Here is an 18905-nt window from a genome sequence, read left to right on the forward strand (position 1 = left end):
TTTTTTTGCTCGCCCGCATACCAAAGGCGCGTCTAGATCTCGAGTGTCGAGCACGAAATCTCAAAAACACCTCAACTTAGGAGCCCGTGGGTCTGCGCGTTGGGACTCACGAGCGGGCTCAGGTCCTCTTCGCTCGAGTCCGGCTCGTGGTAGCTGCCCTCCTCGGGCACGTCGCCGAGGTCGCCGCGCGGCGACGGCGAGAAGTTGAGCGCCGGGACGACCTGGTCCGCGCGCGCGGGCGACGCCGGCGGCGGCCCGTCGCCGCAAGTGTCGCCGCCGGCCGTCCTGCCGAGCGCGCCGGGCGCGGGCGTGTCCTGGTGCACGAGGCGCGGCTTCGGCGCCTCGGCGTCGCCCCCCGGCGCCTCGGCGTCGCCCTCCGGCGCCTCGGCGTCGCCCGCGGCCGCGCGCGGCGCCGCCGTCCGCGCGCCGTCGGCCCGCGGCGGCGCGCGAAAGTACGCCGCGAGGCCCGCGGCCGCGGAGCCCTTCTTCCGGTCCCGCGCCTGCTGGAAGTAGCGCAGCGCCAGGAGCTTCAACAACAGCGCCCGCTTCCGCGGCTTCATCAGCACCTTCTCCTCGGACCGCGTCTTCAGCGCGGACGCCGCGCGCGAGAAGGGGTCGCCGTCCTCCGCGAACCACTTGCCGCCGACGCACATCGTCGTCTCCGCGCAGACCTGGTGCGCCCGCACGAGGGCGTCCAGCGACTCGCGCACGGTCCCCTCCAACAAGCAGTTGCGCCGCTTCGCCTCGACCCACGCGCGCCGCGCGTCGTCCATGCGCCGCTCGAGCACGTGCGTCGGCGCGAGGCACCGCGGCCGCCAGGCCGACGCCTTGACGGCGGCGGCGCGCGCCTGGCGGCTCACCGTGACCCAGTCCACGAGGCACGTCGCGCCGTGGGCGGACCGCGCGCGGTCCACGGCCGTCGCGGCCCGGGGCAGCGCGTCGCCGCCGCGGTACGCCGCGCAGAAGACGCCGAGCACGAGCACCGCGGCCAGCCCGTTCACCGCGATGAGCGCGATGGACTGCTCCTTGTCCATGACGACGGCGCTGCGCAGGCCCCAGGCCGTCATCATCGCGTAGACCGCGTTCGTCAGCGCCGCGAGCTCGAGGATGATGCACGCCTCGTTCGACCGCGCGTCGCGGAACGGCCGCCGGATGACCTGCGGCAGGCCGAAGTAGGCCTCGACGGCCAAGACCGCGACGCCCTGGGCCCGGTGCTCGCCGCGCAGCCAGGCGTAGCAGCAGAGCAGGCCGAGCTTGCGCAGGAGCATGCGCGCCTCCCGCGTCGCCGCGTGGCGCTTGTACGGCGCCACGAGCCAGACCTCCGCGAAGTCCCAGTCCGAGTCGCGGCGCCCCGTCGCGCCCCGGTCCGCGGCGCGGTCCGCGGCGATGGTGCCGAGCACCTCGTAGGACCGGTCGTCGCAGAGCGCGCCCGCGTCGCCGCCGTCGACGCCCAACACGTGCTCGATCTCGTGGCGCTGGAGCGTCTTCTCGTGGTCCGTCGGCGACGCGTAGGCGCAGGCGCCGACGGCGCGTCGCATGGCGAGCCACGGCACGGCGACGAGGCACAGCGCGCCGACGGGCGCGAGCAGCGTGCGAAAAGCCAGGAGCTCGTTCGAGAAGCAGCCGACGGCCGGGTCCGCGGCGAGCCGCTGGTTCCCGCCGTCGCTCGCGTAGGCGCGCCAGGCCGCGGACCGCGCCGACGGCCCGTTGAAGCCCCGCTCGCAGTGGAAGAGGCGCGCGACGACGAGGCCCAGCGGCCCGTAGAGCACCATGGACAGCCGCGTCGCGACGCCCGCGGCCCAGACGCGCGCGGTCGTCCACGACCGCGGCGCGTCCGCGTCGTAGGGCCGCAGCTCGCTCGCCGCGTCGGCGGCGCCGCAGCGCTGGCGCACGCGGGCGCTCCGGAGCGCGACGTCGCACGCGACGCAGAGGGCCGCGGCGAGGACCATCGGCGCCGCGAACCTCTCGAGGAACCCGTCGGTCTCGCCGTGCACGGACCGGCCGAGCTCGCCCGTCGACCCGAGGCCCGCGCCGTGCTTGCCCGTCGCGGGCACGTCCAGGTTCGCCCAGGCGATGTGCCGCGTCCAGTCGAGCCAGATCGCGGGCCAGGGCCAGGCCTGCGCCATCTCCCAGACGAGGCCCAGGCCCTGGAGCCGGTCCAGGACGAGCCAGGCGCGCTCGAACCAGTGGTTCCGCCGGCCGTGCGTCGCCAGCCGCTCGACCCAGGCGTCGCAGAGCTGGCGCAGCCGGACGTCCTCGTCGACGACCTCGTCCGCGCCGGGCGCGACGCGCCGGTTCCGCGCGCTGGCGAACTGGCGGAACCCCCACGTGCGCCGCCGCGGCGCCTCGCTCCGGCCCGACGTCTCGTCGACGAGCAGGTCCGGCGCGACGCGGCCGTCGCGGGCGCGCTTCAGGCCCCCGTCCTCCGGCGCGACGCGCCGCGAGCCGTCGCCGGCGCCCTCGGGGGCCACGCTCGCGTCGCTGCTCCAGAGCGCGGGACCGCCGAGGTAGGCCCGCCGCTTCGTCTCGCCCAGGAGCGGCGCCCGCCCCTGGTCGTCGGCGACCTTGGCCGACGTCGCGAAGACCATCGTTTTATTTCGAAGCCCTACTGGCGGGCAGCCCGAGCCATGCTCGTTTCCAGCAAAACGCGGCAACTCCGCCAACGCTGGCCTCAAGTAGCGAGCGCGGGAGGACAAACCCCTACTGCATCGAGACTTCCATCGAGTGCACGCGTCTCCCAGGCGCGCTCGATCGGGATCGGAAGATTAGGGCGCGGCCTCGGACCCGCGCCTTGCGGGCGGACGGAGCGCCCCTAGAAGTCGTAGAGGTCGTCCTCGTCGCCGTGCATGGCGGAGACGGACGTCTCCATGGTCTGCTGCATGCGGCCGATGTGCCACTTGATGAGCCGCGTGTGGAGCGCCGCGTCGTCCTCGAGGTCCTCGACGTTGAGCTCCTTGCCCGTGATGGGGCAGACGGAGCCCCGCGTCTCGAGCCAGAGCGTGATCGTCGACTTCTCGAAGACGTGGCCGTAGGGCGACCGCGCGGGCTCCTTGAGGAGGTGGCCGTTGATGGCGCACGCGAACTCCGCGGGCACCTCCGCGTCGGGCTTCGCCGAGCCCCGCGGGCCGCCCGGCGGCGGCTTCATCCACGTCGCGTGCTTCTCGCGGTTCGCGCCGGGCAGCGCGAGGTTGAGCCGCACGGGCGACGCGTTCGGCGCGTCGTCCTCCGGGCGGCCGCCGCGCGCCGGCGGCCGGTCGAAGGACGGCAGGTCGCCGAGGAGCGACGGCTTCTTCGTCGCCTTGGCGTCCGCGGCCGTCGGCGACGGGAGCCCCTTGGCGTCGCGCGCCGCCTCGCGGTCCTTGGCCTCGGCCTTGGCGTCCGCGCGCGCGGACCGGAAGTCGTCGGCGGACTCGGACGCGGCGGACGCGTCGTCGCTGGCGCTGGACCCGAGGACGTAGTCGCGCTGGCCGTCGGAGGCGCCGCCGAGGAGCACGTTCATGACCGCGGCGAACGACGGCGTGTCGCGCGACACGGGCAGCGCGCCCGACGACGTCACGGTCTGGAGCACGCGCTGCCGCGCGTCCGGCGACATGGCCCCGTGGACCTTGGCGAGCGTGTGGAGCAGGGCGTGGGCGGCGACGGCGCGCTGGGCGTCGACGGCGCGCCGGTAGTCGCCGCCGTCGCCCTTGGCGCCCGCGTCGAAGTCGCCCGAGTCGTCGCCGGCGTCCGCGTCGCCCCGCGCGGCCAGGTCCAGCGCGCCCATGTTCACGTTCAGCAGGCAGAGCAACGCGAAGATGTACTCGTGGCGCGCGACGAAGGCCGACGCGCGCAGCAGGCTCTCCGTCGGGTTCAGGCGCCGCAGGAGCTCGAGCATGAACCGCGTCGGCGGCGCGCGGAACGACGCGATGACCAGCGTCCGCAGGCTCGCCGAGATGCCGGCGACGAGGGGCGGGCACTCGAGGACGCCGCCGGCGTCCCGCCGCGCCGCCGCCTCGCGCCGCGCCCGGAGGCGCCGCCGCTCGTCGTCGTCCGCGCCGCGATCCGCGTCGCCGTCGTCGTCGCCCAGCTCCAGCGCCTTGCGGTAGGCCTCCGCGCGCGCGTTCAGCTGCGACGCGCGCTGCACGGACCGGTCGAGGTAGGGCAGCACCAGCCGCGGGATGAGCAGCGTGTCCGCGAGGAGGTGCTGGCGGTAGTCCAGGGTCCGGTTCGTCGCGTAGAAATACATGTTCTGCAAAAAGCTGTGGACGCACGCGATGGACTTGTGGTCGTCGTCCACGAGAGACGTCGACGCCTCGCTCGGCTCGCTCGGGCTCCGCGGGCCCTCGTCGGGGTTCCCGTCGAAGGGCGCGAAGAGGCACTCGTGGCACGCGAGCGCGAGCTTCTCGACGAGGCGGCTCTTGATCGTGATGTCCAGCAGGAGGTTCATCTCGTTCGTGAACTCGTTGACGTCGTGCTCCGAGATCTCCGCGCCGTCGGACGCCGTCCCGAAGTAGGACTGGGGCAGCGTGAAGCCCCGCAGCAGGCGGCAGAGCTGGAGGATGAGCGGCTTCTCGTGGCGGTGGCACACGAGCTTGTGCTCCCACTGGCCCATGCGCCCGAGGCTCGGCGCCTGCTTGCGGTGGAGCTCCGTCGTGTAGGTCTCGCCGTCCTCCAGCAGCCCGACGACCGTCTCCAGCCCCAGGATCTTGTCGCTCCGCACGAGCTCGAGCAGGTCCTCGGTCTTGAGCTTGTAGCCGTAGAGCCGCGCGAGGAGCAGCAGCATGAGCTTGTGGAGCTCCGGCTCGACCTCCGTCGCCGTCGTGCCCTCGGCGATGCGCGCCTCCTCGCGCGCCATGTACTCGTCGAACCACTCGTTGATGCCGTCGAGCGCCATCTTGATCTGCTCGAGCCGGTCGTCCTCCGACACCGCGCCCGCGAGGTTGCTCAGCACCGTCAGCACGTCCAGCCGCGTGTCCTTGTCGCTCCGCGTGTCGTCGACGGCGTTGAGCAGCAGCTTGACCATGCGCGACAGCGTGTCGTCGTGGAAGAAGTCGTCGGGGCTCGTCTGCGACAGCGACACCAGCGCCGTGAGGTCCACGGGCCGGCTCAGGAGCGCGGCGTCGAGCTGCCACTTGGCGCCGAGCTTCGTGCCCCCCCGCGGCCCCATGGCCCGCGCGGTCCCGGCGGACCCGCCCGCGCGTGCAACGGAGCCGCGACGCGTCGCGTCCGCACCCAGCGAAAGCGGTCGACGGGCTGCGCGCTTGGGCAAAACAGGAGTTCAACATGTCGTTATTTGGTCGATAGCGCCTGTATCTTCGGGCTCTCGGGGCTGCTCTCAGTGGCGTGCATTTTGGTTTCGTCGCGGGGGGGGCGCCCGCGTGCCCTGCCCATGGGGGTCACGGTGGCGCCGTGCCCCGCGGCGGAGCAGCAGCGCCTCGAGAAGCAGCAGAGCCGGCGGCGGCGCGACGCGGCCCACTCCTACATGGCGGCCAAGGTCGAGCCCCTCGTCACGGAGCTCATCCAGAGCCTCTACCTGTCGCGGACGCTGAACGACAAGGCGGACGTGCCGGCGGCCATGCTCTCGTTCCTCCGGCGGCGGTGCCGCACGCGCGAGGCCGCGGAGCGGGCCGGCGCGGGGCGCGTCGCGCCCGCGCCCGCGGCGGACCGGAAGCGGGGCGCGCCGCCGAGCCCGCGGTCCTCGGGCGTCGCGGCGGCCCCGAGCCGGCCGCGCAAGTCGGACGCCGTGCGCAAGGCGACCATGCGCGAGCTCAAGCCCATCCTCTGCGAGATGTGCAAGCAGGCCTGCGCGGGCCAGCCCGACGACGTCGGCGCGTTCTTCGTGGCGTACCTCGAGAAGCGGCCCGTGTTCCTGAGCCCCCTCTACCACCTCGAGCGCTTCGGGTCCATGGGCAGCTTCGAGCCGCCGCGGGCCGCGAGCCCGAGGCCCGACGACGAGGACCGCGACCCGGCGCCGCCGCCGCGGCTGCCGACGCCGCGCGTCGACGTCGAGGCGCACCGGCTCAAGGTCCAGCGGTTGGCGCTGCCGGCCTGGTGGCTGCCCTGCGAGCGCTGGAAGCTCGTCTGGCACGACGACTTCGACTACGACGGCCCGCCGGACCCGCGGAAATGGGGGTTCCAGACGTCGTGCAACCGGTGGATCCACGACACGGACCACGCGGAGCTCCAGCACTACACGTCGGGGCGGCGGGAGAACGCCTGGGTCGAGGGCGGCGTGTTGCGGGTCACGGCGCGGCGCGAGCCCTGGGGCGACCACGCCTACACGTCCGCGCGGCTCCACACGAAGCTCAAGGGCGACTGGCTCTACGGCCGCATCGAGGTCTGCGCGCGGCTGCCGCCCGCGCGGCGGGGCCTCTGGCCCGCGCTCTGGCTGCTGCCGACGGACAGCAAGTACGGCCGCTGGCCCCGGTCCGGCGAGATCGACCTCTGCGAGAACATCGGCTGGCAGCCACCGGGGACGATCCACACGTCCGTGCACACGGCCGTGCACAACCACCGCGAGCGGACGCACAGTCACGCGGCGACGACCGTCGCGGACGCGCACGACAAGTTCCACGTCTACTCCCTCGTCTGGCGGCCGACGCAGCTCCTCCTCTGCATCGACGGCGAGACGGTCCACTCCTTCGAGCGCGGCGAGGCGCCCGTGCGGCGGTCCAAGGAGTCGCCCGGCGACGACGACGCGTCGTCGCGCGCGTCGGGCGACTCGGGCGCGACGCGGTCCGCGGAGCCCGAGTGCACGGACTGGCCCTTCGACCAGCGCTTCTTCCTCCTCATCAACCTCGCCGTCGGCGGCACCTGGGGGGGCAAGCACGGCGTCGACGACGCCGCGCTCCCCGCGAGCCTCGAGATCGCCTACGTCCGCGTCTTCCAGGAGCGCTAGGGACGAGCGGCCGCGCGGCGTGGAGCTGCGCGGCGCTCTCTTATTTCACCTTAGAACGTCCGCCCTAGCCGTCGAGGCCCGCGAAGTCGTCCTCGGAGTCGGACCGCGCCGCGTCCGCGCGCAGGAGCCCCCGGAGCTTCGCGGGGAGCGCGTCGCGCGGCGTGTTCCGGTTCTCCTCGCCCGAGGCGACGACGGTGAAGGCCGGCGGGCCCGGGTGGAGCCGCCCGTCCTTGCACATGTCCCGGAGTAGGTCGAAGAAGTTGGCCTCGCCGTCGACGATCGGCGCCATCCGCGCGACGAGGTCCGCCGCGAACTGGCGCAGATTCCGGTAGAGCGGGACCTCGAAGACGCGCGCGCCGCGTTTCGCCCAGGTCGTCAGGAACTCGTGGGGCTCGATGTCCACGGGGGCGAGGCTCGCCTTCGCGATCCACTCCGTGAGGCGGTGCGCGAGGATCCGCCGCGTCGCGAGGTCGCAGCGGCCCCGCGCGGCGTCGCCCCGGGCGGCGCCGTGGAGGTCCTGCAGGTCCTCCATGTTGTCGCAGTAGCCGCCGAACCAGAAGTTCACGGAGATGTTGTCCGCGTCGGGCTCGCACTGCTCGACGTAGTGCCACGTGAACCGCGGGATGAAGAGCGCGTCGCCCGGCTCGAGCGTCGCCCAGACGCCGCCGCGGCGCAGCTTCTCGAAGGCGGGCCAGCGCTTCAGGTCGGGCTTCTCGAGGTCGACCATCGTGAACTCCGTCATCGGGTGGTCCAGCGGGTAGGGGTAGACGTCGAAGGACCGCGCCGGCGGGAAGAGCAGGACGTGCTTGCGGCCCGCGACCTGGCAGAGCCAGTTGTCCTTGCAGTCGTAGTGCATGGGCGTCGCGCTCGCGCCGTCGCCGCACCAGAGCGACGTCATGAAGAAGGGGCCGAGGCACGCGGTGACGCGGTCGAGCCAGGCCCAGTCCGCTTCGTAGAGGTCCTTCAGGAAGGCGTGGTCGCCGGACATGGGCGCGGCGCCCGCCGGCGGCGGCGACCGGCCGTCGGGGTCGCGGTCGCCGTAGCTCAGGACCGTCTGCTGGCAGTAGTAGGCCAGCGGCTCCGCGGGATTCCGCCGCGCGCCCTTGAGGAGCTCGTGGAAGTCGCGGAACGTCGTTGCGACGATGCCGCCCTCCTCCGCGGCGGCCTCGCCGGGCATGAGCTTCTTGCCGTACTTGCGCGGGAAGACGCGGCGCCGCTTCGGCGCGAAGTGCGTGTGGAACCGCGGCACGTCGCCGTCGCTGTGGTCCGCGAGGTACTGGAAGGTCCAGTGGCGCAGGCTCTTCGTGAGGCTGCTGTTTTCGACGACGATAGGCTGGCGCTTCCTTAGCGCGGCGACGACGGCCGCCTCGTCGGACGACGCGACGCGCGGCGCCGCGGGGCCCCGGAGCCAGCTCGCGTAGCGCGCGACGTGGGCCTTCGGCGGCGGCGCCGCCGCCGGCGCGGCCGACGTGGACAGCGCGGCCGCGGGCGCGGCCGATGCGGACAGCGCGGCTGCGGGCGCGGCTTCGGGCACGGCTGTATAGAAAATGTTCGTGGCACTCGGCACGAGGTCCTTGGCGCCAAGGGCATTGCCGCCGCCGCGCGGCCGGACCTGGACGTTCACGTGCGTCGCGCCGGCGGCCTTGGCGCACTTCTTGACGAGCTTGCCCACGGGCGTCGGCTTCGGGAGCACGAACTTGAAGCAGCGTGGCGGTTTGTCCGGCTCGCACCACTCGATGGTGCAGGCCATGCCCCAGGGCGGAGAGAGAAGGGCTGCTCCCAGACTCAATATAGCAGCACCTTCGCTGCAAGCAACTTAATATTTTATGTTGAGGCTCCTCAAAACGAGCGGCGGAGAGCATCGTCTGGCTCCACTGCCGGGAGTGCAAAACGCCGCAGCATGGAGAGCGAGTGCCTCTGGAAGAAGCGGGTTCGCGCGGCCGGCACCGCCATGTACCGCGGGGGCGACCCGCACGCGCCGCGGAACCTCCCGGCCCACGCCTTCGCGCGCGGCCTGCCCCCGTCGGACAGCAGCGGCAGCTCGTCGGAGAGCGAGGGCGAGGCGACGGTGCCTTTCCCCGCGCCGCTGCGGCGGCAGGTCGCCTCGACGACCCTCGCGCTCGTCGAGGCGTCGCGGCGCGAGGGCGCGCGCCGCGCGGCGATGCCCGAGGAGACGCTGCGCGAGTGCCTGAGGTTCCTCGGCGGCAACGACCGCCTCGCCTTCGGCGCCGCGAGCCGGCGGTCCAAGCGCGCGGCGCGGCACGGCGCGAGCTGGGACCGCTGGGTCGGCGCGGCGCACCGGACGCCCGTGCCGCCGCCCGAGCGGGGCGACGTCGCGCGCCGCGGCCCGAAGCGGAAGCGGCGCGCGCGCGGCTCGTTCCGCGCGCTCGTCGCCGCGCGCCGCGAGGACGTCGCCGCGGCGCTCCGGAGCGCCGCGAAGACGCTCCACGACCTGCGGGGCGCGCGGGAGACGCGCCACGCGAAGCAGAGAGACGTCGCCGCGCGGCTGTCGCTCGACCTCCAGACGATCCGCGCGCGTCGCCGCGAGCTCGCCCAGCACCGCGAGCAGCCCCAGGCCGCGGCGAAGCGGCGCCTCGCGCTCCTCGGCCAGCGCGGCGCCTTCGAGGCCTACGGGCCGCGCGCGTTCTCCGCGCTCGCGACGGCCGCGCGGCGGCAGCACAACGTCTACTTCGACGGCGTCTGCAAGAAGGAGATCGAGCACCTCCAGAAGACGATCTGCTCCCTCGTGGGCGCCCACGACCGGCTCAAGGGCGAGCTCCGGGATTTGGACGAGTCCATCCCCCGCGGCGAGGCCCGCGCGCGCCGCCTGAACGACGGCGCCGCGTGCCTGGCGCGGCTCCTCGCGCGGCTGGGCTGAGGCGCTCTTTTTGTTACGTCGCGTAGTTGTTACGTCGCGTAGGAGGGATGTGCGAGCGATGGTCGGGCGCCGCGCGTCTCGCCCGGTTCCGCCTGGAGGATGAAGGGCGTCGGCACGGCGCTCGGCTGCGCGTCGAAGACGCAGATGCCCGTCATCGCGAAGTAGCCGAAGCGGAGTTGACGCCGCGACGTGCCGTCCTGCTCGCAGACCCAGGACTCCGCGCAGTCGTCGTCGTCGCGGCAGGGCCTAGGAAAAAAGCGACGTCAGCGCGAGCGCGGCCGCGACGGGCTCGACCCAACATTTCGGGGACGCGGCGTCGAGATACGTGGCCATGGTCGGCGCGTAGGAGGCCGCGTTGTGGCGCGGCGTGAAGATCTGGATCGTCTCCGCGTTCGCGTGGGCGCTCGCGTTTTTTCCCGCGGCCGCGAAGGCCGCCGCGATGTGCTCCTCGAAGTCGGCGGGCTCGAGCGCGGCCATGCGCTCGTAGATGGCGGCGGCGGCGTCGGACGACTCCTCCGTGATGACGTAGAAGATGAAGAGCTCGGGGTCGTCGTCGAGGCGGCGCCGCCGCGTCTCGGCCGCGAAGGAGATCGTGACCTCGTCCGCGTCCGTCTCCGCCGCGTAGCAGATGGCCTCCTCGATCTCCTCGCTGTGCTCCTCGGCCCACGCCTCGTCCTCGCCCGAGATCTCGATCTCGCCCGTGACCGTGGACGTCGTGTCGGCGACGCCGCACGCCTCGCACGTGTCCGCGCAGAGGTCGCGCCGCGGCGGCGTGCCGTTGTCGCAGTCGCCGCCGGGCTCCGGCTCGTAGCAGCCGTCGTCGTCGCAGACGCCCTTGTCGTCGCACTCGCAGGTCAGGGACGTCGGGGCCCGCGTGATGGTGTAGATGATCGTCGGCCGCGGCGTCGGGGGGTCGTCCGTCTCGTCCGGCGTGCACTCGTAGCACGTCGCGTCGCAGCCCACGGACGCGAGCACGCCCGCGTCGTCCTCCTTGGAGTCGCACCGCTCCAGGTCCTCGGCGACCCAGGCGCAGTCCTTGTCGGGCTTGCCGCTCTTGTACCACGACGCCGAGTCGGCGACGCACGCGTGGCCCGCGGTGGGCCTCGGCGTCGGCGCCGGGTCCGAGGACTCGACGGGCATGGGCGTCGGCGACGGGTCCGGCGGCGTGCACTCGTTGCACGTCGCGTAGCAGCCGACCTCCGCGAGCACGCCGGCGGCGTCCTCCTTGGAGTCGCAGCGGCCGAGGTCGCCCGCGACCCAGGCGCAGTCCTTGTCCGGCGACCCGTCCTTGTACCAGGACGTCGAGTCCGCCGTGCAGCCGACGGGCGCGGGCGTCGGCTGGTTGAGGTCGCAGTAGGCCTCCATCTCGTCCGTCGTGATGGGCCCCTCGATGTAGGACAGCGTGCCGCTCTCGAAGCAGGGCTCGGACGTCATCACGTAGTAGTCGCCGCCGGCGGCGACGTACTGGAGGTAGTAGTTCTGGGAGTTGACGAACGTGCACTTGGAGGAGCAGCAGTAGAGCTCGCCCGTGACGTCGCGGACCTTGTAGAAGCGCTGGTAGCCGTCGATGTCGACGAAGTCGCAGCAGTACTTCTCCTTGCCGCACTGGTCGTCCTCCTTGGAGGGGGACTGCGTCGGGGCGGCCGTCGTCGGCGCCATGGACAGCGTCGGCCGCGGCGTGTCGCTCGAGTAGACCGACACCTCGAGGTGCGAGCCGACGACTTCAAAGTAGACGGAGATGGGCCGCGACGTCGCCTCGTCGCCGACGTCGAGCTGCATGTTCTCGCCGCTCGTGCACATGGCGTCGGTGAGGAGATCGGTCGAGGGCTCGCAGTCGACGACGCGCGAGTTGCCGAAGTTGCCCGTCATGCCCGAGTTCGAGCTGTAGCTCGAGTAGGTCATGAGCGCGCCGGAGTACTGGGAGCGGTACTCCACGAAGAGGTAGAGATCCTCCGTCGCCGTGGAGATCTGCACCGCGACGGGGTCGTCGGGGGCCAGCGTGCCCGAGTCCGTCGCCTGGATCACGGAGACGCACGGGTTGCAGAGCGGCGTCTCGGACGCGTCGTAGGGCTCGACGTAGTCGACGTACCTGTTCGTGAGCCAGTCGAAGATGAGCTTGCCCTCGACGGTGAAGTGGTTGCTCAGGTCGCCGTCCTCGACGCCGCCGCCGCCCATGGGCGAGTAGAGGTTGCCGTACTCGATCCAGTCGTCGTCGTCGGAGTACCACGCGTTCTTCCCGCCGAGGTTGTCGCTGTCGTTGTCGACGTAGGACGCGTGGTTCGCGCCGAAGTTGTGGCCGAGCTCGTGGATGAACGACGGGTCGTAGTTGTAGGCCGCGAGGTTGAGGAACGCGCCCGCCTGCGAGACGTAGCCCGTGCCCGCGGCGCCGTTCCCCTGGCAGTAGGGGATGACGACGACGTTGAAGTCGTAGTCCTCGCGGTCGTAGCCCGCCGCGAGGGACGCCGTCGCCGCCATGACGTCGAACGCGTCCGGGTCGCCGTCGTAGCCGCCGCCGAGCCAGTCGATCTCGTCGTTGTCGTCGCACGTGGACTGGTCGTAGTCGACCTCGAGGATGGGCGTGTAGGTCACGGCGAGCGAGAAGTTGCCCCAGGACGCCTCGGCGTAGAAGTCGTTGGCCAGGTCCACGACCTCGTCCAGGTACGCGAAGACGTCGCCGCCGTGCGCGGACTCGATCATCTCGTAGTCGTAGGCGCTGTCGCAGTCGCTGCTCGACGGGCAGATCACGGAGATGAGCAGCGTCTTTTCGCCGACGACGCGCTTCGTGTACTTGTCGTCGAGGCGCGACACGGCGTGCTGCGACGCGGACGACCCGCGGTGCGCGCGGCGGCGGCCGGGCCGCGCCGTCGCGGCGCCGCCCTCGCGGCACTCGAAGGCCGTCGCCCCGCCGGCGTCGTCGTCCATGAGGATGGTCTGGCGCCGCTCGGGCCGGGCGCCTTTCGCCGTCCGGTCCCGGGGCGTGCGGATCTCCTCGACGACGTCCGCGCGGACGGCGCCCGCGGCCGCCAGCTCCCGGAGCTCCCGGAGCCGCTCGGGCGCGCAGGCGTGGGCCGGGTCCGCCTCGAGCCTCCGCAGCCAGCGGCCGTGGTGGTCCTCGGCGACCAGCGGCGCGGCGAGGAGGACGAGGCGCCACATGGTCCTAGACGCCGAAGGTGCGGTAACAGGCGCCGGCGAAGAAGACCGTGTTCGCCGTCGCGTAGATCAGGAGCACGGCGACGCCGAGCGCGTAGCCGTCGAGGCGCGTCCGGATCTTCCGCCGGCCCGAGAGGAGCGCGAAGACGTCGAGGATCTCCTCGTCGACCTCGGGCATGCGACAGGGCAGCCTGTCACGCGGATTGCGCTAGCGAAACAGTCTCTTTGAAGAATCTATGATGTTCAACGATACCCTTCAATGATGCCGTTGCCGTGCCCCCTCCCGACAATCGGAAGAGGCTGCCCCGTCCCGATGGGCGTCCCGCCGGAGTGGGACGTGAGCCCGGACCCCAACGACACGTACCAGCGCGGCTTCGCCACCCACGAATGCGTCGGTAAGAACGGCGTCACGGTCCGCGCGGGCATCGAGCTCTCCTCGACGAAGCTCGGCCTCATCCCCAGGGCCGCGCTCGTCGTCGTCGAGGAGACGAAGCGCGCGTCCGACGGCACGTACCGCTGCCGCCTCGCGCCGCCCCACGCCGGGTGGTGCAGCGCCAAGGTGCTCATGGAGATGCTGCCGACGAAGCGCCGCGCCGTCGAGCCGCTCACGCGGTGGTCGCCGGACGCGTGGGCGCCCGCGGTCGTCGACGTGAGCGCCGTCAACCGGGGCGGCCACGCGCGCTGCAAGTTCCCGCTGACGGTCGTGCTGCCCGCGGGCTCGTCGACAAAGAAGTGCAAGGAGCAGCACCGCTGGCACCTCATGGCGGTCTACTGCGCCGGCGCCGAGCCCGCGAGCGCGTGCCCGCTCCTCCGCGCGGTCGCGACGCGCCTCATGCTCGAGAAGCACGTGCCCGCCGTCTTCCTGGACTACGAGGGCACGGGCGCCGCGACGGCGCACCCGCCGCCCGGCGACGCGGCCGACTTCCGGGCCGACGACATGCGCGGCGCCGTCCGCTTCGCGCTGCACCGCGCGGACCAGGTCGTCCTCGTCGGCCGCGGCGAGGGCGCGCGGCTCCTGCCCGGCGTCGCCAACGCCATGAAGGAGTGCCGGAAGCGCGTCCGCGCGGCCGCGTGCTTCGACTACGCGCCCTACGACACGCCCGCGGCGGAGGAGCCGTCGCTCGTCGGCAAGAAGGGCGGCGCGATGACGCCCAACGAGAAGCACAAGGAGATCCGGTCCTGGCCGCGGCTCTACGTGACCGGCGGCGACGACCGCATGGGCCTCGTGGACCTCGTCAACGGGTCCACGGACGACAGCCAGGTCGACGTCGTCCCCGCGGGCCGCGGTTTCGACGCCGAGGCCGTCGACCGCGCCGTCGCCTGGCTCAAGGCCCGCAAGAAGCGGCCCTGGATGCCCTGGGACGACGACCCGGACGACACGAGCGACGAGGAGGACGACGACACGAACGAGTGAGGGCGCGTCGAGTTAGGAGCGGTAGCGAGGCGGGTCGAAGCGAGGTTCGGGGCCTAGTCGGCCTCGGCCGGGAACGCGGCGATCTCCGGGAAGAGGAAGACGCCGCTGTTCGCGAGGTCGTCGAAGAGGGGCTTCTGCTTGTCGCGCTTGCGCTTCTTGCGCTTCTTCTTGGAGCCGGCCGCGGCGGCCGCGGCGGCCGCGGCGTCGCGGAGGGCCGTGAGGTGGGCGATGGCGTCGGCCGCGGACGCGTGGGCCGCCGGCGCGGCCGCGAGCAGCGCGCCGCGGAGCGCGCGCGCGTCGCGGAGCGGCGCGAGGCACGCGAGGCGCGCGGTCGCGCTCTCCATGGGCGTCCGGGGCGTCGCCGCCGGCCGCGGCGACGCGCCGCCGGGGCCCGGCCCCAGCGGCGCGAGCGGGCCCGCCGCGGGCGTCTCCGGCGCGCCCGCGGGCGCGGCGCCGCCGCCGCCGGGCGAGAAGAGGCCCGCGGGCGCGGCCGCGGCCGCGTCGCCGCCGCCGGGCGACAGCGGCGCCGCCGCCGCGGGCGCCGCCGGCGCCTCCGCCTCCGCGTCCGCGTCGACCCGCGTCGCCGCCTCCGACGCCGGCGCGGCCGCGTCGTCGCCGGGCGCGTCCGCCGCCCGGGGCGCGTCCGCGCCGCGGACGCGGCCCGCGAGCGCCTCGAGGCGGTCGAAGCCGCCGGAGGCGAGCTTCGCGCGGACCGCCGACTGCGTGAAGACGGAGAGCGCGAAGCCGTGGGCCGCGGCGAGGCTCAGCACGTCCTTGGCCTCGTCCTCGCCCTCGAACGCGAGGGGCCCGCCGGCCGCGCACCGCGCGGCGCGGAGCTCCGTCGCCCAGGCCGGCCCGCCGCCGTCGTGGAGGGCCCGGAGGGCCCGGTGGAGCAGCGCCGCCGGGTCGTCGAAGTTGAAGCGCACGGAGCCCGTGCCGTGGACGATGGCGACGGCCTCGTTGAGCAGGCTCTTGAGCTCGCGGCGCACGAGCGAGCTGAGCGCCTCCGCGTGGCGGCCCTCGAGCTCGGACTCGCCGCCGCCGCCGAGGAGGAGCGCCACCTCGTCGCGCAGGAACGCGGCCGCGCGCGCGGCGCGCCGCCCCGCGCCGGGCCGCGCCGCCTCGGCGCCGAGCGCGGCAGCGACGGACCGCACGCCGTCGCGCGTCCGCGCGTCGCCCGCGGCGACGAGCGCGCCCACGGCGTCGGCGCGGCTCAGGGCCTCGTGGAGGTGCTCGAGGAGGCCCGCGGCCTGGTCGTCGCTCGGCGCGGCCTCGGGCCGCGGCGCCGCGGCGTCGGCCGGCGGCGCCTCGCGCGGCGCGCCGAAGTCGAGCGCGGAGAGCTCGCTCGACGCGAAGGTCACGCGCTGGCGCTTCCGCGGCCGCTCCTCGGTCGGCTCCGGCGCGTTGAGGAACTGGTGGCCGCTCGCGCGCCGCGCGGCCTCGAGGCTCGACAGCGGGCTCAGCGACGCGGCCTTGCCCCGCGGGCCGGGCGTCGCGTCGAGCCGCCGCCGCTCCTCGTCCGCGGCGTCGCCGAGGATGGCCGCCTCGGCGCGCACGAGGGCGCCGAGGAACTCCCAGAGCGGCGAGTCGCCGGGGAGCGCCGGGTCGTCCTCCTCCTGCGTGACCATCGCCGCCGACGTCGCCGACGCGTCCGACTCGCCGCTCGGCGAGCCGCCGTCGCGCGGCCGCGTCGCCGCCGCGACGCGCCGCAGCACGTCGGGGTAGCTCGCCGTCGACGCGCCCCCGCAGGACGGGCGCGGCGCCGCCTTCGACGACGACGCGCCAAACATATTTCGAAAGCCCAAACCCGAGAGCATCGAGCAAGTCTCGGGTTCCTGGGACCACGGTTTCCTAGCGCGCGGCGGTGAAACGCGGCGTCCCCGGGGTCGTCCTCGAGGTTCGCGACGGTTTTGGTGCCGCGGCGCCGGTGGGAACGCAAGCGCGCGAGCGCGAGCGCGACGGTTTCGGCGGCGAACCTTCCCGGCGCCCGGGAGAAGCAACTGCGAGTGCGTCGCGCCCCTTCGAGTGATGGAGGGACCGGCGAGCGACTCGCGGCGGAGGGAGCGGCCCGAGGAGGGAGCGCAGGCCTGCGCGCGCGCGGCTTGGCGCCGCGCTCAAAAACCTTGTGTTGGCGCTTCGAGCTCGAGCTCGCTTGAATTGCCCGGAGCCTCAAGTGCTGGGAAAGATCCTTACGTCATCGCCATGTTTCCCTTTTTATCCGCAGCCCCTCCCCATAGGACTAAAGTTCCCACGAACTATCCCCCCTTTTCCCTCCTTTTTACCTCTTCGGAATCGCCACGTGGTGCTCGAAGTCGCGGCAGGGCGGCTTCGGGAGCGCGGCGAACGCGTAGCTCGCGAGGGGCTCGTACTTGAGGATCGCGCTGCAGTACTTCGCGCTCTTGACGCGCTCGTACTTGTCGAACTCGCAGAGCTGGAACTGGACGTCGTGGATGTCGATGTTTCGGGCCGCGCACCACGCGGGCTTCTCGCGGACGCAGAACGCGTGGACGAGGCGCACCTCCTCGAGGAAGCGGGCCTCGGCGAGCGCCCTCTCCGCGCCGCGCGACCCCCAGTCGACGTCCCGCCCCGCGATGCGGTTCAGGCCCCGGCGCGCGCCCGGCCCGACGAGCGTGAAGTCCCCGGCGTCCTCGACGAGCGCCGCCACCGACGGCCACCACGCGGCGTCGAGGAGCAGCTCCTTGGCCATGAAGCCCGAGCCCCCGAAGCCCCGGACGCCGCGGAGCGCGCCCGCGAAGTCGCGCCACGACGTCCTCGCCGCGGGCAGCCGCGGGAGCGCCGCCGCGAGGTCCGCGACGCGGCGCGCGGCGCGCTCGTAGGCGCCCCGCGGCGGCGCCGACGCGCCGACGCCCCGCTCCGCGTTGAAGAGCGGCCGCCGGTAAGCCCGCGTGAACGCGTGGAGGCCTACGACGCGCGGCGGTGGACCTCGGGCACCCGCGGGACGCCGTTTCGCGGACCCGCGCGCCAGCAGGCCTCCGCGGCGCCGAGGCACGCGTCCGCGTCGAACGACGCGCGCCAGCCGTAGCGCTCCGCGTGGGCGACGGTCCCGAAGGCGCGGAAGACGGCGCAGTTGATCAGCACCTCGCCCGCCGGGGCGTCGCGGTGGGCCGCGCCGTGGTGGTCCCGCAGCCACCGCGTCGTCCGGTCGTCCTCGCGTTTCACGTTCGTGAACCGGCGCGCGCGCAGGATGGCGTCCTTGGACCAGGGCCAGGGCCGCCCGGCCTCCTTGCGCTTGCGCGCCTTGTCGCGCCTGGCCATGAACTCGAGGAACGCGCGGCCGCGCGCGGGCGCCACGGCGGCCGGGCCCGCGGGCAGCGGGCGGAAGACCGCGCGCGCGACCCTCCGCTTCCTCCGCGGCGGCGGCGGCGGCGCGAAGGCCTCGACGACGGCGTCGGCCTTTTTCGAGGCGCAGAAGAGCTGCTGCAGCTTCGTCCGCTTCGACTGCATGAGCGGCGACGGCGGCCCGACGAAGAGGTGCCTGAAGGGCAGGGGCTTCCTGCGCCGCTTCTGCATGGCCGTGAGGGCCGCGCCGGGCACGATGAGGGTCCGGCGCTTGAGGATGCCCATGGATTTTGTTCGACGACGCTCACGACGCTGCCGAACACGGCCGAACACTGCCTCACGAAGCAGCCCTGATCAGATCCATGCTTCGGAGAGCTCGGTTCTGCATCGAAGTCATCGTGCCTTCAGCACTGGCGAATTTTGAACACAGGGCTCGACCAACATGGCGGTGAGCCTGGACGACTTCGAGGCCCAGGCGGCGCACCACGGCGAGAACGACGACGGTCGGGACTTTTTGGACGGCGACGAGGACGAGGAGGCGTTCTACCGCGCCTGGCTGCAGGAGACGCTGGACAGCGACGACGGCGACGGCGCCTACGACGAGCTCAAGGACGGCGACTTCGCCGTCGGCGACAGCGACGACGACGACGACGAGGGCGACGACGACGACGACGACACGGGCGCCGACGGCGCGAGCCACTCGACGTGGGGCGAGGCCGTGCCGCGCGGCGAGCTACAAGCCCTGCTCCGCGACGCGGGCGCGGCCGTCGGCGGCGCCCGCGCGCCCCTCGCGACGCCGGAGCAGCTCGGCGGCTTCACGTCGGAGCTCGGCGCGTCGCCCGAGTCCATGGCCGCGCTCAGCGCCGTCGTCCGCGCCCAGGTCGGCCGCCACTTCGAGCTTTTGGTCGAGACGATGGCGCGCGGCGACGACACGGACAAGAGCCTGAGCGCGCCCTACGCCAAGTCCATGTCCCTCCTGTTAGAGCTCCAATCCATGGCGCGGTCGAACCGCGTCTCCGCGGAGACGCGCGCGGCGCTCCGGCGCGGCGGCGACTCGACGGCCGTCGCGCTCACGCGGCGGCGCGCGGGCGCGTCCGCGAACGACGCGCTCGTGCTGGACCAGGTGCCGGGCCTCGGCCGCGTCGACGAGGTCTTCCGCGTGCTCGAGTCCGGCGCCGTCGCCCGGGGCGACGGCCGCGCGGTGCTCGCGCGCGCGGGCGTCCCGCCGGCGACGTTCGCGACGCCCGCGCCGCCGGAGGACGGCGCGATGAGCTTCACGCCCGGCG

The 18905-nt window shown here is 73.4% G+C and overlaps 3 protein-coding genes across 3 annotated transcripts in view; 1 reads left to right on the forward strand and 2 right to left on the reverse strand.

Annotated features, from left to right (window-relative positions):
* Positions 1 to 71: 71 nt before the first annotated feature.
* Positions 72 to 5146, reverse strand: AURANDRAFT_64748 (hypothetical protein; the record flags this gene model as incomplete). Its single annotated transcript, XM_009039458.1, has 2 exons — positions 72 to 2564; positions 2858 to 5146. 2 exons carry the CDS (start codon positions 5144 to 5146, stop codon positions 72 to 74), a joined length of 4782 nt encoding a protein of 1593 aa, XP_009037706.1.
* Positions 5147 to 5884: 738 nt separating this feature from the next.
* Positions 5885 to 6877, forward strand: BGL5 (hypothetical protein; the record flags this gene model as incomplete). The annotated part of the gene is made up of 2 exons (XM_009039377.1): positions 5885 to 6640; positions 6725 to 6877. The coding sequence occupies 2 exons, from the start codon at positions 5885 to 5887 to the stop codon at positions 6875 to 6877; spliced, it is 909 nt and encodes a 302-aa protein (XP_009037625.1).
* Positions 6878 to 6941: 64 nt separating this feature from the next.
* AURANDRAFT_64749 (hypothetical protein) overlaps positions 6942 to 18905 on the reverse strand; it is a gene marked incomplete at both ends in the record, with an annotated part of 15146 nt that continues 3182 nt past the window's right edge. Inside the window, 7 exons of the mRNA XM_009039457.1 lie at positions 6942 to 8682; positions 9177 to 9329; positions 10018 to 12866; positions 12955 to 13096; positions 14395 to 16170; positions 16602 to 17241; positions 17295 to 17889. Coding sequence (XP_009037705.1) covers positions 6942 to 8682; positions 9177 to 9329; positions 10018 to 12866; positions 12955 to 13096; positions 14395 to 16170; positions 16602 to 17241; positions 17295 to 17889 — 7896 coding nt within the window. The remainder of the gene's footprint in view (positions 8683 to 9176; positions 9330 to 10017; positions 12867 to 12954; positions 13097 to 14394; positions 16171 to 16601; positions 17242 to 17294; positions 17890 to 18905) is intronic.

This window comes from Aureococcus anophagefferens (genome assembly GCF_000186865.1).
Source record: "Aureococcus anophagefferens unplaced genomic scaffold AURANscaffold_11, whole genome shotgun sequence".
Classification (NCBI taxonomy): Eukaryota; class Pelagophyceae; order Pelagomonadales; family Pelagomonadaceae; genus Aureococcus; species Aureococcus anophagefferens.